Genomic DNA, 17,118 nt, shown 5'->3' on the forward strand with positions numbered 1-17,118 from the left:
ATTATGATCACTATCTCCAAAATGCTCTCCCAGGTTCATTTCCCAATCCCAAATGAAGTACAGCCTCTCCTTTTGTAGGCTTATCTACATATTGTATCAAGAAACCTTCCTGAACACACCTAAGAAACTCCATCCCATCTAAACCCGTCGCGCTAGGGAGATGCCAATCGATATTTGGGAAATTAAAATCTCCCATCACAACAACTCTGTTATTATTACACCTTTTCAGGATCTGTTTCAATAGACAATAGACAGTAGGTGCAGGAGCAGGCCATTCAGCACTTCTAGCCAGCACTGCCATTCACTGTGATCATGGCTGATCATACACAATCAATACCCCATTCCTGCCCTCTCCCCATATCCCTTGACCCCGCTATCTATAAGAGCTCTATTTAACTCTCTCTTGAAAGCATCCAGAGACTTGGCCTCCACTGCCTTCTGGGGCAGAGCATTCCACATATCCACCACTCTCTGGGTGAAAAAGTTTTTTTGCATCTCTGTTCTAAATGGCCTACCCCTTATTCTTAAACTGTGGCCTCTAGTTCTGGACTCATCCATCAGCGGGAACATGCTTCCTGCCTCCAGCGTGTCCAATCCCTTAAATAATCTTATGTTTCAATCAGATCCCGTCTCATCCTTCTGAATTCCAGTGTATACAAGCCCAGTCGCTCCAATCTTTCAACATATGACAGTCCCGCCATTCCGGGAATTAACCTTGTGAACCTACGCTGCACTCCCTCAATAGCAAGAATGTCCTTCCTCAAATTTGGAGACCAAAACTGCACACAATACTCCAGGTGGGGTCTCACCAGGGCCCTGTACAGCTGCAGAAGGACCTCCTTACTCCTATACTCAATTCCTCTTGTTATAAAGGCCAGCATGCCATTAGCTTTCTTCACTGCCTTCTGTATCTGCATGCTTGCTTTCATTGACTGATGAACAAGAACACCTAGATCTCGTTGTACTTCTCCTTTTCCTAACTTGACTCCATTTAGATAGTAATCTGCCTTCCTGTTCTTGCCACCAAAGTGGATAACCTCACATTTATCCACATTAAACTGCATCTGCCATACATTTGCCCACTCACCTAGCCTTCCAAGTCACCCTGCATTCTCATAACATCATCCTGACATTTCACACTGCCACCCAGCTTTGTGTCATCAGCAAATTTGCTAATGTTACTTTTAATCCCTTCATCTAAATCATTAATGTATATTGTAAACAGCAGCGGTCCCAGCACCGAACCTTGCGGTACCCCACTGGTCACAGCCTGCCATTCTGAAAGGGACCTGTTAATCACTACTCTTTGTTTCCTGTCAGCCAGCCAATTTTCAATCCATGTCAGTACTCTGCCCCCAATACCATGTGCCCTAATTTTGCCCACTAATCTCCTACATGGGACTTTATCAAAAGCTTTCTGAAAGTCCAGGTACACTACATCCACTGGCTCTCCCTTGTCCATTTTCATAGTTACATCCTCAAAAACTCCAGAAGATTAGTCAAGCATGATTTTCCCTTCGTAAACCCATGCTGACTCGGACTGATCCTTCTATTGCTATCCAAATGTGTCGTAATTTCCTCTTTTATAATTGACTCCAGCATCTTTCCCACCACTGACGTCAGGCTAACCGGTCTATAATCCCCTGTTTTCTCTCTCCCTCCTTTCTTGAAAAAGTGGGACAACATTAGCCACCCTCCAATCCGCAGGAACTGATCCTGAATCTATAGAACATTGGAAAATAATTACCAATGCATCCACGATTTCTAGAGTCACTTCCTTAAGTACCCTGGGATGCAAACCATCAGGTCCTGGGGACTTATCAGCCTTCAGACTCAACAGTCTATCCAACACCGTTTCTTGCCTAATATAAATTTCCTTCAGTTCATCCATTACCCTAGTTCCTTTGGCCACTATTACATCTGGGAGAATGTTTGTGTCTTCCCTAGTGAAGACAAATCCAAAGTACCTCTTCAGCTCGTCTGCCATTTCCTTGTTCCCCATAATAAATTCACCCGTTTCTGTCGTCAATGGTCCAATTTTGGTCTTAACTATTTTTTTGCTTTTCACATACCTAAAGAAGCTTTTACTATCCTCCTTTATATTCTTCGCTAGTTTACCTTCATACCTCATTTTTTCTCTGTGTATTGCCTTTTTTATAATCTTCTGTTGCTCTTTACAAGCTTCCCAGTCCTCTGGCTTCCCGTTCATCTTTGCTATGTTATACTTCTCTTTTATTTTTATACTGTCCTTTACTTCCCTTGTCAGCCACGGCCACCCCTTACTCCCCTTAGGATCTTCCTTCCTCTTTGGAATGAACCGATCCTGCACCTTCTGCATTATTCCCAGAAATACCTGCCATTGTTGTTCCACTGTCTTCCCTGCTAGGGTATTGTTCCATTGAACTTTGGCCAGCTCCTCCCTCATAGCTCCATAGTTCCCTTTGTTCAACTGTAATACTGACATATCTGATTTTCCCTTCTTCTCAAATTGTAGGTTAAAACATATCATATTATGGTCACTACCTCCTAATGGCTCCTTTACGTCGAGGTCCCTGATCAAATCCGGTTCATTGCACAACACTAAATCTAGAATTGCCTTCTCCCTGGTAGGCTCCAGTACAAGCTGTTCTAAGAATCCATCTTGGAGGCACTCCACAAACTCCCTTTCTTGGGGTCCAGTACCATCCTGATTCTCCCAGTCTACCTGCATGTTGAAATCCCCCATGACAACCTTTGCGACATGCCAATTTTAACTCTTCATTCAACTTACACCCTACATCCAGACTACTGTTTGGGGGCCTGTAGATAACTTCCATTAGGGTCTTTCTACCCTTAGAATTTCTCAGTTCTATCCATACTGAATCTACATCCCCAGATTCTATGTCCCCCCTCGCAAGGGACTGAATTTCATTCCTCACCAACAGAGCCACCCCACCCCCTCTGCCAGTCAGTCTGTCCTTTCAATAAGATGTATATCCTTGAATATTCATTTCCCAGGCCCTGTCCGCTTGAAGCCATGTCTCAGTTATTCCCACAACATCGTACTTGCCAATTTCCAGCTGAGCCTCAAGCTCATCTACTTTATTCCTCATACTTTGTGTATTCATATATAATACTTTTAATTCGTTACTCCCCTCTCCTTTCATATCAATTCCTATTTCACTTGGCCATACTGTATGATCTCTTCTTGAGCTTTCTACTCCATTGATTCTGTTGTCCTTTTTAACTTTTATTTTCACTTTCCCTTTAACTCCATCCTTATATTTCCAGTTCATCCCCTCCCCCCCACTACTTAGTATAAACACATCCGTGTTGCAGTGGCAAACCTGTCTGTCAGAATGCTGGTCCCCCGCCTATTAAGGTGCAACCCGTCCCTTTTGTACAATTCATCCCTACCCCAAAACAGATCCCATTGTTCCTAGAATGTAAATCCTTGCTTCCTGCACCAGTTCCTCAGCCACACATTCAGATCCATGATCTCCCTGTTCCTGCCCTCTCCAGCACGAAGGAACTGGATGCAAACCAGAGATAACCACCCTGGAGGTCCTGCTTTTCAGCCTTCTTCTGAGTTCTCTGAAGTCCCACTGCAGAATGTCCTTCCTCTTCTTCCCGATGTCATTTGTGCCGACATGCACTACCGCTTCCGGCTGTTCACCCTCACCCTTGAGGATTCCCTGCAATCAGTCCATGATGTTCTGGATCCTAGCACCAGGGGGGCAACACACCATCCTTAAATCTCGCCTGTTTCCGCAGAAATCCCTTTCCGTACCTCTTCCAATGGAGTCCCCTACTACTATGGCTCTTCCTGATGTCTGACTCCTCGGCTTTGCTTCTGCACCAATTTTCAGCTCGCAGACCTGTCCGCCTCTCGGACTGGCAGTATCTTCTGTCCTGACAGCTTCCAAGAGGGTGAACCTGTTTACGAGAGGTACATCCCCCGGGGGTTCCTGTACTTCAAACATCCTTTCCTTCCTCATCGTCACCCCCCTTCTCTCTTCCGGTATCCTCGGTGTAACAACCTCACTGTAGGTCCTGTCCAGAAAACTCTCGTTTTCACGGATGAACCTGAGGTCATCTAGTTCTTTCTTCAGTGCTGCAATATGCTCCTTCAGAAGCTGAATCTGGACACACTTTCCACAGCTGTAGCAGCCAGGGGCACCATCAGTGTCCCTGACCTCCCACATCATGCACGTAGCACACTGAATCAACTTAGCGGTCATGTCATACTCTCGAGCCAAAGACAGGCACTTCTCACACCAGGCACTTCCCTCAACCAGGCCACTTCCTGACAGGCCACTCTGCTAGAGCTCTCTCTCCTTTTATTTGCTTGAGCTTTGCAAGCTGCTTGGTCACCTGACCTCGAATGCCCAATCAGCTGTTTTCTGCTGAGTGTGAGCTATTCAAATCTTGATTGCCAATCAACTGCTAATCAATTGTCAAGGGGTACAGCCTCAGGGGTACTCTCCAGTACCTGACTCTTTCCCTTCTCCCTCCTGACTGTGACCCACTTGTCTGTCTCCCGTGGCCCTGGTGTGACCACCTGCCTATAACTGCTCTCTATCACCTCCTTGTTCTCCCTGACCAGGCGAAGGTCATCGAGCTGCATCTCCTGTTCCCTAACTTGGTCCCTCAGGAGCTGCAGCTCGACACACCGGGCGCAGATATGGCTGTCCGGGAGGCTGGGAGACTCCAGGACCCTCCACATCTGACACCGAGCACAGAAAACTGGCCTCATACTCATACTACCTCCTTTCCGCAATTAACACAATTAAACCTACCTCACCTTTTCCCATTACCGCGTAAGCCTGTTGAGCCGAAGTGCTACCCCTCTGCTGCCTCTCACTCCGTTGCCCGCTCCGACGCTGCCTGCTGGATAAGGTAGTGTTCTTTTTAAACCTCTCACGCGCTACTGGTTGACATCACGTACCTGCGCAGTCTCGCCTCTCTTTTACCCAAGTAGTAAAAAACTCCCTTCGCTCCGAAAAATCAGCCGATCACTCACAGCCTTCTTGCTCCAAATCAAAAACCATTGAAGATTCTTTGCCTTTCTAAACCTTTCGCATGCTACTGGCTGACATCACGCACCAGCCAGTAGTTTAGGTAGATAGATAGATAGATAGATAGATAGATACTTTATTCATCCCCATGGGGAAATTCAACTTTTTTTTTCCAATGTCCCATACACTTGTTGTAGCAAAACTAATTACATACAATACTTAACTCAGTAAAAAATATGATATGCATCTAAATCACTATCTCAAAAAGCATTAATAATAGCTTTTAAAAAGTTCTTAAGTCCTGGCGGTTGAATTGTAAAGCCTAATGGCATTGGGGAGTATTGACCTCTTCATCCTGTCTGAGGAGCATTGCATCGATAGTAACCTGTCGCTGAAACTGCTTCTCTGTCTCTGGATGGTGCTATGTAGAGGATGTTCAGAGTTTTCCATAATTGACCGTAGCCTACTCAGCGCCCTTCGCTCAGCTACCGATATTAAACTCTCCAGTACTTTGCCCACGACAGAGCCCGCCTTCCTTACCAGCTTATTAAGACGTGAGGCGTCCCTCTTCTTAATGCTTCCTCCCCAACACGCCACCACAAAGAAGAGGGCGCTCTCCACAACTGACCTATAGAACATCTTCAGCATCTCACTACAGACATTGAATGACGCCAACCTTCTAAGGAAGTACAGTCGACTCTGTGCCTTCCTGCACAAGGCATCTGTGTTGGCAGTCCAGTCTAGCTTCTCGTCTAACTGTACTCCCAGATACTTGTAGGTCTTAACCTGCTCCACACATTCTCCATTAATGATCACTGGCTCCATATGAGGCCTAGATCTCCTAAAGTCCACCACCATCTCCTTGGTCTTGGTGACATTGAGACGCAGGTAGTTTGAGTTGCACCATATCACAAAGTCCTGTATCAGTTTCCTATACTCCTCCTCCTGTCCATTCCTGACACACCCCACTATGGCCGTGTCATCAGCGAACTTCTGCACATGGCAGGACTCCGAGATATATTGGAAGTCTGATGTGTACAGGGTGAACAGGACCGGAGAGAGCACGGTCCCCTGCGGCGCTCCTGTGCTGCTGACCACCGTGTCAGACCTACAGTCTCCCAACCGCACATACTGAGGTCTATCTGTCAAGTAGTCCACTATCCAATCCACCATGTGAGAGTCTACTCCCATCTCCATTAGTTTGTGCCTTAAGATCTTGGGCTGGATGGTGTTAAAGGCACTAGAGAAGTCCAGGAATGTAATCCTCACAGCACCACTGACCCCATCTAGGTGAGAGAGGGATTTGTGCAGCAAATACGTGATAGCATCCTCCACTCCCACCTTCACCTTATACGCAAACTGAAGAGGATCCCGGGCGTGCCTGGTTTGTGGCCTCAGATTCTGTATTATCAGCCTCTCCATGGTCTTCATCACGTGCGACGTCAAGGCAACAGGTCTGAAGTCATTCAACTCCTTTGGTTGTGGTTTCTTCGGTACCGGGACAATACAGGATGTTTTCCACTGTCTGGAAAACAATCTTTTTCCAATGCCAATCTTGCCTTCTTCACTGCCTTTTTCACCAAACTCAGCTTGGGAGGGCTGATGTTAAATAGATGATGTGGGGCTGAGATTGGTGGGATGTCAGCTGGGACAAGTATCGATTCATCAATACTATGCAAAAATAAGCAAAAAGATAGGTCTGGCCTGCAGGTTAAGATTCTAAATTGGAAAAAGGTCAATTTTGATGGTATAGGACAAGATCTAGTAAGTGTGGATTCGAACAGGATGTTTTCTGGCAAATGTGCACTTGGTAAGTGGGAGGCCTTCAAAAATGAAATTTTGAGAATACAAAGCCTGTCTGAATAAAAGGTAAAGATAACAGGTGTGGGGAACTTTGGTTCTCAAGAGATATTGTGGCCTTGTTTAAGAAAAAGAAAGAGGAACATTGCAGGTACAGGCAGGTAAGAACAAATGAGGGGCTGATGGAGTATAAGAAATGAGAGAAGAGTTAAGAAAGAAATCAGGAGGGTGAAAAGAAGGCTTGAGGTTGCTTTAGCAGACAAGGTGAAGGATAATCCTGAGGGACTCTACGGGAATGTTCAGAGCAAAAGGATTTCAAGTGACAAAATTGCTCCTCTGGAAGATCAGAATGGTAATACATGTGTGGAGCCAAAAGTGATCGAGGAGATCTTAAATGCATATTTTACATCTGTATTTACTCAGCAGACAGACACAGAGGCTATAGAAGCAAGGCAAAATGGCATCAACTTCATGGACTCTATACAGACTACAGGTAGTAGATCGTTGCCTGTCTAACTGGAAGCCTGTGACCAGTGGAGGGCCGAAGGATTGGTGTTGGGTCCGTTGCTTGTCATCTATATCAACTATCTGGATGATAATGTGGTTAACTGGATCAGCAAATTTGTGGATGACAGTAATATTGGGGGTGTAGTGACAATCATGGCTTGCAGTGGGATCGGGACCAGCTGGACAAATGGGCTGAAAAATGGCAGATGGAATTTAATGCAGACAAGTGTGAGGTATTGCACTTTGGTAGAACTAACACAGTGAATAGTCGGACACTGAGGAGTTTGGTAGAAGAAAGAGATCCAGGAATACAAGTCCATAATTCATTGAAAGTGGTATCACAGATTGATAGGGTCATCAAGAAAGCTTTTGGCACATTGGCCTTTATAAATCAGAGTGTTGAGTGCAGAAGATGGAATGTTATGTTGACGTTGTACAAGACACTGGGAGGCATAATTTGGAGTACAGTGTGCAGTTTTTGTTTCTCTTGCCTACAAGATAGTTGTAAATAAGGTTGAGAGAGTACAGAGAAATTTTATAAGGATGTTGCTTGGTCTGGAGGTCCTTGGTTAAATGGAAAGACTGAAAAAATTTGGACTTTATTGCTTGGAGCCTAGAAGAAGGAGATTTTATATCCTGCAGATATACAAAGTTATGAAGGGTATATTTCAGGTAAATTTCAGGCTTTTTTCACTGAGTTTGGATAGAATTTCAACTAGAGATTATGGGTTAATGGTGAAAGGAGTAAGGAGAACATGAGGGGAAACTTCTTCATTCAAAGGGTCGCGAGAGTGTGGAACAAGCTGCCAGAGCAAGTGACGCATGCAACCGTGATTTCGGCCTTTAGGAGAAGTTTGGAGAGGTACATGGACGGTGGGGGTACTGAGGTCTATGGACCCAGTGCAGCTCGATTGAACTAGGTTGCTTAAATTGCTCAGCATTAAATAGATGGGCCAAAGAGTCTGTTTCTGTGCTGTACCTCTCTATAACTCTATAACAGAGACGATGGGGCGGGGATGGGTGGATCAAAGGGAATATTTCTGATAAGCTGAGTTATTGTTGCAATTAGAAGCGCATAAAGCTTCTTTGTCAGGGTCACACATCACAAATAACAGGGTTGTACGAAATGCCTTGTTAAAAAACATGAGGCAATGTCAGATGGATGACTGGCAGAAATGGCTGGTTCTGACAAAGATAAACAGAGAAAGCAAGTTACCTAATCTTACTGAATTCAATACCGAGTCCAGGAAGAAATGACATGCCCTGAGATTATGTTCAGAAATACAATCTGACTTTGCATAATTTGTCTATAATTGTCTGAAATTTTGTCTGGCCAGCTATTCTGAACAGAGATTTGAACTAAAATGGACATTCAGATATTTTAAACCTCCAGCAGGCTTCCCAGTCCTCAGCTGTGGGGCCAAGGACTGTCTGTGTTTGTGGTCCAGATGAAGCAGCTCACAATGTTCTGACAGAGACACTTCATTCTATCCCTCTGCTCAGTACCAAGTACATCATCTCATGTAAACACAGAATTATGTTTGAGCACTTACCTGGAATCACAGTGATGACAGAAATGCCAAGTAATAATATCAAGTTAAATGTACCAGTCTGGAAGAACACCAAGTCTGAAAAAAAAGAAATTAAACCATTTGAATTTCTCATAACTAAAATTCAGACTTGAGTTTATTATCACTGACATATGTCATGAAATTTGTTGTTTTGTGGCAACAGTACAGAGCAATAAATGAAATAGACTATAAATTACAATGAGATATATAGTTGTGAAAAAGAGAGCAAAATAGTGAGGTTGTCTTCATGGGTTCACGGACCGTTCAGAAATCTGATGACAGAGGGGATGAAGCTGTTCCTAAATCATTGAATGTGTGTCTTCAGGCTCCTGTGCCTCCTCCCTGATGGTAGTAATCCCCCTGAGTTACAATCTACACAACTTATTCAAAACTTGCATCAATGAAGTGCTGCAGTGAACAGAAATGAACCCGGGCTTGGTCAGGTTCATTGTGATATTCAGTGTCCTAACATGAGGCAATCAACCAGCTCGGAACTGGACCAGACATTCAAGCATTGGACTGAAGGAGCTTCAGAGAGCTCTCACACACTGGCAACAAGTGGAGAGACCAGGGAGGGACCAAAAGCATCTTCTGGTTCCCTCTGGAAACACCACATTTGATAACTTACTGACCCACAGGCATCACATGTGGAAATGACAGGTACTCTGTAGTTTGTCCGTGTTTACATCCAGTGGATGGGATATCAGGCCACTGTAAATCAGTTCTGCTGAATTATCCCAGTGACCTGGAGGACTGCAATTAAACATTTTGCCAGTACTGAGTTCCATGTCTGACAGTACAGCCTGTTCTGATGCAGAGAATCACAACATCACTGTTTCCAGCTGTTCAATGGCATCGGACAGTGTTCTGGTTCAAATTGAAAACTGAACTCCACGAGGGTGCAGGCTGAACAGTCCACATGCTGGAACATTTTATGTAGACGTGGGCAGAGGATGCCGGGGAGATTCACTGTTAATTGGTGATTTAGATCCTCGGGATTCCTCTCCTTCATCCAGTGTCTCCTTTAATTCATTTTCCACTGTTCACTTACTTTTGTAACTCAGAGCAATTTTTATGTCTTGTCCTGTACTGCTGCCACAAATCGACAAATTTCACTCGATATGTCAGTGATAATAATCCTAATAGTGATTCATTCAGGTTTGCTGCTGGGTCCAGTATTTATTGTTCATGATCAGTTGCTCTTGAGAAAGTGGTGCTGAACTGACCTCTTGTTCTGTTCCCTACCCCATATTCCCACCTCTTCAAATTTCTCTCACCCAAGTCATTCCCCATTCACACATCTTCCAGCTCCATTCACTCAAGTTTGAGAGATCTAGTTCTGCCTAAAAAATTGGCTGAACCAACAGCAGATCTGGCTGTTTCCTATTGAACCTCACCCCAGGTTCTAATCTTGATCAATTTGTCTTTTGAAAGATTATCCTGAATATAAAAATAATGCCTTAGTTCCATCCTTTAACTTTTGCAGCAACTTATCAGGATGCCATGATGGTTGTGATCGAGATCATACATCTGTCTCTGCTCCTTCAATCTGCCCACAGGATCAACCCTTCGAAATGTTACACATCACTCCAGTACTGAAAACTGTATCTGCCTCTAGATTCATCTGTCTCTATATTCTACCTCATCTTTGGCATCCACAGATGCTTCCACACATCACCCTCACCCATTTTCTCCTGCCATTTCTTGGTATCTTTGTATAAAGCAATCACACAGAAACATAGAAAACCTACAGCTCCAAAACCTACAACTTTTTGGCCCACAAAGTTGTGCCGAACATGTCCCACCTTAGAAATTACTAGGGTTACACATAGCCCTCTATTTTTCTAAGCTCCATGTACCTATCCAAATGTCTCTTAAAAGACCCTATCATATCCGTCTCCACCACCGTTGCCGGCAGCCCATTCCACAGGCTCACCACTCTGCGTAAAAAACTAACCCCTGACATCTTCTCTGTACCTACTCCCAAGCACCTTAAACCTGTGCCCTCTTGTGGCAGCCATTTCAGCCCTGGGAAAAAGCCTCTGACTATCCACACGATAAATACCTCTCATCATCTTATACACCACTATCAGGTCACCTCTCATCCTCCTTCGCTCCAAGGAGAAAAGGCTGAGTTCACTCAACCTATTCTCATAAGGCATGCTCCCCAATCCAGGCAACATCCCTGTAAATCTCCTCTGCACGCTTTCTATGGTTTCCACATCCTTCCTGTAGTGAGGCGATCAGAACTGAGCACAGTACTCCAAGTGGGGTCTGACCAGGGTCCTATAGAGCTGCAACATTACCTCTCAACACACCCAACCTTTGTGTCATCAGCAAATTTACTAACCCATCCCTCCATTTCCTCAACCATATCATTTATAAAAATCACAAAGAGTAGGGGTCCCAGAACAGATTCCTGAGGCACTCCACTGGTCACCAGCCTCCATGCAGAATATGACACATCAACAACCACTGTTGCTTTCTCTGGGCAACCCAGTTCTGGATGCACAAAGCAATGTCCCCTTGGATCCCATGCCTGCTTACTTTCTCAATAAGCCAGCAATCACGTTTGCTATTGCCCAGTTTACTAGAAACTTTTCAGAACAGGGAGAACATTTAAATTGCTGCATGAAGTATGTCATCAGCTGCCTCTTTCAGACCCCAGGATGAGGTCCATCTGGATGTCCAACTTGTCAGATGGCAGCTCCAACTACTGACTCAGTATTTCTTCCCTGGTGATTGTCATTTTCTCCGATTTGTTGCCCGACACTGGTTCTCACTCAGATTACAGCTCAATGCTCATCAATACTTTCAGAAACCTCTTTGACTTTACAACTCACTTCCCCCTTCCTCTCTGCAGTCTATAAACTTTTATATTTCTGTTCTAATCCCCTCCTTCTCAGCAAGCTTGATCTTTGTGCTTTCAGCAAATTGTTCTTACCTCTGAATTTACCCCACTAAAGCTCACCACATTTCCTTAATTCTTCAAGCTTTTCTTTGATACCCCACTGTCTGACCAAGCCTGGGGTCATCTGCCCTCATCTTGCTTTACTTGGCTTGGTGACAGACTTCATTTGGTAATTTGCCTGTGAAACAGCCGGGGGCATTTACTGTACAAACATTGATTCTATTCTTGGACAACTTTCGTCTGTATGGTGAAGTGGATCTCAAAGTGAACTTAGCCAGGACTCGCTTGAATTAGGCCATGAGGAAGGAATGTCAATATTTTGAACCCTGGATAGTTTACAACTAGGAGAGGAAGAGGGGGAATGTGCTCCTTTGTGCTAACTAACTGGAAGGTGCCGTTGAAAACAAAACTATTTCAAATATCCAGGAAAGGATATTTCCTGAGATGCTTCCCAATACTGAATTCTATCGAGGGTCAGAGGGATACCTATCATGCAAACACCTCACCATCACTGGGATAAAGGGGATTCTGTCCCTCATTCCTCAGTGATTTCATTTTGAAGTTGAACAACACCACGTGTCAAACACCAGACAGCTGAGATAACTTCCTCTCAACCCGACGTCTTCTGAAGATCCCTCTGGAGTCAGGTAAGAGATGGTATCACTGTGACCAACACTTCACAACTGGGTGAAAATGATGCAGTTTCATCCCACAGGTCACAGTCTGTCGGGGGGGGGGGGGGGCGTCTGTGGGGGAAGGGGGATGATTATTCAAGTTTTTCATTTCATTAATGTCTGTGTTAAAATTAGTCACAAATTACTTGGAGAGATGTCTGGAGTTTATACCACAGGCAAATCACACAAAGTCACAAACCTTTTTGAGGTTTCTTCAAGATTAAGTACAACACACGTATAGCACTTATGATTGGCAACATCAGGACAACTTTGCCCAAGGCTGCATTTAAAGTGTCCTTGATGGGATCACCTGCAAGTGAAAATAAATTCAAATAAGAAAACATGTAACAATTCACCAGAGAAATGACCATAACAGCAGCACAATGTTGCAAACAATCAAACTGTTCCACTTTCATCCTGCAGGGACGGGCATGTGCCAACCTCTGCCCAGTCTTACTGACTCTAAATCGATTGACTGCATGTCCTCTAAGGTGGGAAAACAAGATGCTTAACTGTTGTTCCAACCTGGAACAGACAATTCACAATCCTGATTAGTTGTCTAATCTTTCCAGGTCACCTCCTGCCAATATTCTGCACCAGCTACTCCTTCTGGTGTTGCAATTGCCACTCCTTTGGGAGTGCACTACCCTGTGACCAGAACCCACATGATCCAGGATTTGATTCTCCCAGTGTCCACAACAATTGTTTATGGAATTGTCCCCACAATTTCAGTGGAAAGTCACTGAAACTTTCAACCTCAATCACATCAGCTTCTGTCTCATTTACCAATGATAATTGGGGTCAGATGTTAATCCATCGAGGAGAGAAAGCCTCCTTGTGAAGGGCAGGTTGATGCTCAGGCAACTGACTGACACCTGCACATCAGACTTATTGTCACCAGCTACTTTATTTCAGATATCAGGGTCTGATGTTGCATCGTGCCAGGAACAGGAGTGTGTCTGACAGCTCTTTACATTCTTCATATTGTTTCAATGACGTCACACAGGAACTGAAAAATTCAGCCAACTCCTGTGAGCGGGGGCAGAGTGAACTTCTCCACGTGAGAAACAGAACCTGTAATCTCACAGCATCTTTTACCAGTCTCTGGTCCAGACAGTGAAGTACTTTAAGTGCAGACACTGTTGGAGGGAATGAGACTCAGTTTGTACTGAGTAAGGCTGAACAAACAGTCATGTAAAAGAGACTAGACAAGCTGAATTTATGATGTTGGTTTGCAGAATTATTTTTTCCAATACTGTGGAGAAACTCTTTGCCATTTTGGAAATAACATGGTAGGATCAATTACACCTTCCCGAAGAAGGCAGATGGGACTCTGGCTTAATGTCTCATCCAAAAGTGGAAATCTCTCAACGTGCAACACTTCCTCAACACTGGTTCTGAGAATGTGGGTGATGCTGGTAAAGCCACAGATACGCCCTGTCTGTTTACCATGACAGGGGGATGGTGAGCCTCCCACTGGAACCTCATGGTGATGCTGAGTCAGGATTCCAAGATACTAACCAAGTGACAATAAACTTGGCATATCCATGAGCAGACACTGTGATGTCTCTGTGTATGGACCATTATAATATTGTAATTAAATGATGGACTCTGAGAGTTACAGTTGTCACTCTGTTACTGGGGCTACAATTACCAGCTGTGCTTTGACCAGCACCCAAAAATTCTCTTGTTTCTCATTGTTACCATCAGGAAGGAGGTACAGAAGCCTGAAGCACGCACTCAGTGATTCAGGAACAGTTTCTTCTCCTCTGCCATCCGATTCCTAAATGGACGATGAACCCATGAACTCTACCTCAATTCTAATATATATTATTTCTGTTTTCTGCCCAATTTTTAATCTATTCAATATATGTATACTGTAATTTATTTACTTATTTATTTTTCCTTCTTCTATATTATGCATTCCATTGAACTGCTGCGAAGTTAGCAAATTTTATGTCACATGCTGGTGATAATAAACCTGATTCTGATTCTGATATCACACACTTTCCTCTTGTTCCCTTGGTTCTTCTCACCTTCCTCCAAGTCTAACTAAAGCTTGTCAATTAGAAACACCAACCCTGCCCAGATGCTGCCTGACCTGCAGAACATTCCCAGCTCAGTCAGTTTTAATTACAGCGATGCAGAACATTGGCACGGGAGTTGGCATTTAGCTCCTCAGGACATTCAATGGGACATGTCTAACCCATGGTTGAGCTCCATGTGCCCGATCGTACTGGTGGAGATTGGGACCAGTACATCCCAGGGTCCACGTACAAGTCTGGGAAATCTACAGCAAACTCACTTAAATGACAAAACTAAAACAGAGGATCAGTAGGTTCAACAGAGGGTGTGAAGGGAGAGGGGGAGGAAAAATCAGCACCAACAGAATCAATGGTTGCTGTTGGGGCAGCTGAGATCCCTGAAAGATGAGGGTCAGTAATCGTTTGCGGTGCTTTCCAAGTTCAGAGCTTTGACAGTAAAACCCAATGTTTCTGGGACTGACCCAAAATCAGGAACTTCTAGAACTACATGGCCATAATACCTCTGAAGTTCCTCTACAGGACTGACCAAATGCATCTTTGAACTTTGTAGGAGGTTAAAAAACAAGGCCCTTGTGAAGATATTTATTTCATCATTAGCCAGCAGTGAAGTTCCCAAAGACTGGAAGGAGGCTAGTGTCGGTCTAGTGTTTAAGAAGGGAAGCAAAGACAAGCCAGGGAACTACATCCTGGTCAGCCTGACATCAGAGATGGGGAGGTTACTAGAGGGAAGTCTGAGGGATAGGAATATCAGTATTTGATTCGCCAAAATCTGAATAGGACAAGGCAGCACATCTTTATGTATGGGGAATCATGTTTGATCAATCTTTCAGAGATTTTTTTTGAAGAGGTAACCAGAAGTGTAGACAGTGCAATGAATGTGAACTATTTTGACATGATCCTGCATAGGAGGGTGGTCTGGAAGGATAGGTGCCATGGAATCCATGGGCAGCTGAGTTCAGGGAAATTCAACATTAGCTCAAAGGTAGAAAGCAGAGGGTGGTGGTTGAAAATTGTTTCTCATAATAGAAGCTGGTGACAGTCATCGGTGTAGGGACATTTAATATTTGATATTTTTATCAGTGATTTGGATGCAAATGCACAATGTTTGATCACTAAGTTTGCAGATGACAGCAAATTAGACCCTAAGACTTTAAGATATAGCAGCAGAAGGCCATTTGGCCCATTGAGTCTGCTCCACCATTCAATCATAGGCTGATCCAATTCTTCCAGTCATCCCCACTCCCCTGCCTCCTCCCCATACCCTTTGATGCCCTGGCTAATCAAGTACCTATCTACCTCTGCCTTAAATACACCCAATTACTTGGCCTCCATAGTTACTTGTGGCAACAAATTCCACAGATTAGTCATCTGACTAAAGTAATTTCTCTGCATTTCAGTTCTAAAAGGACATTCTCCAATCCTGAAGTTGTGCCCTCTTGTCCAAGAATCCCCTACCATGGGAAATAACTTTACCATATCCAAACTGTTCAGGCCTTTTAGCATTTTGAATGCTTCTGTGAGATCCCCCTTCATTCTCCTAAACTCCAGGGAATACAGCCCAAGAGCTGCCATACAGTAACCCTTTCATTCCTGGAATCATTCTCGTGAATCTTCTCTGAACCCGCTCCAATGTCGGTATATCCTTTCTAAAATAAGGAGCCCAATACTGCACACAATACTCCAAGTATGGTCTCACGAGTGCCTTATAGAGCCTCAGCATCACATCCCTGCTGTTATATCCTATCCCTCTAGAAATGAATGCCAACATTGCATTCATCTTCTTCACAACCAACTCAACCTGGAGGTTATCATTTTGGGTATCTTGCACAAGGAATCCCAAGTCCCTTTGCATCTCTGCATTCTGAATTCTCTCCCCATCTAAATAATAGTCTGCCTATTTATTTCTTCTGCCAAAGTACATGACCATATACTTTCCAACATTGTATTTCATTTGCCACTTCTTTGCCCATTCCCTTAAACTATCTAAGTCTCTCTGCAGGCTCTCCATTTCCTCAACACTACACGCACCACCACCTATCTTTATATCATTGGCAAATTTAGCCACAAATGCACTATTAAATCGTCCAAATCATTGACATACATTGTAAAAAGCAGTGGTCCCAACGCCGACCCCTGTGGAACTCCACTTGTAACTGGCAGCCAGCCAGAATAGGATCCCTTTATTCCCACTCTCTGTTTTCTGTTGACCAGCCAATGCTCCACCCATGCTAGTAACTTCTCTGTAATTCCATGGGCCCTTATCTTGCTAAGCAGCCTCATGTGTGGCACCTCGTCAAAGGCCTTCTGAAGATCCAAGTACACCACATCTACTACATCTGCTTTGTCTACCCTGCTTGTAATTTCCTCAAAGAATTGCAGTAGGTTTGTTTCCTTTCAGGAAACCATGCTGGCTTTGGCCTATCTTGTCGTGAGTCTCCAGGTACTCTGTAATCTCATCCCTAACAATTGATTCCAACAACTTCTCAGCCACTGAGGCCAGGCTAACAGGACTATAGTTTCCTTTCTTCTGCCTCCCACCCTTCTTAAATAATAGGGTAACTTTGTAATTTTCCAGTTATCCGGTACAATGGCAAAATCTGTCGGTTCTTGAAA

At 44.1% G+C, this 17,118-nt stretch overlaps 1 protein-coding gene across 1 annotated transcript in view; it reads right to left on the reverse strand.

Moving 5' to 3' along the window:
• Positions 1-17,118, reverse strand: part of LOC140721498 (uncharacterized) — a 366,186-nt gene that overhangs the window by 216,324 nt on the left and 132,744 nt on the right. The window contains exons 10-11 of the mRNA XM_073036317.1: positions 12,660-12,770; positions 8,858-8,932 (exon numbers count right to left, since the gene is read on the reverse strand). Coding sequence (XP_072892418.1) covers positions 8,858-8,932; positions 12,660-12,770 — 186 coding nt within the window. The remainder of the gene's footprint in view (positions 1-8,857; positions 8,933-12,659; positions 12,771-17,118) is intronic.

This window comes from Hemitrygon akajei, chromosome 2 (assembly GCF_048418815.1).
Source record: "Hemitrygon akajei chromosome 2, sHemAka1.3, whole genome shotgun sequence".
Classification (NCBI taxonomy): domain Eukaryota; kingdom Metazoa; phylum Chordata; class Chondrichthyes; order Myliobatiformes; family Dasyatidae; genus Hemitrygon; species Hemitrygon akajei.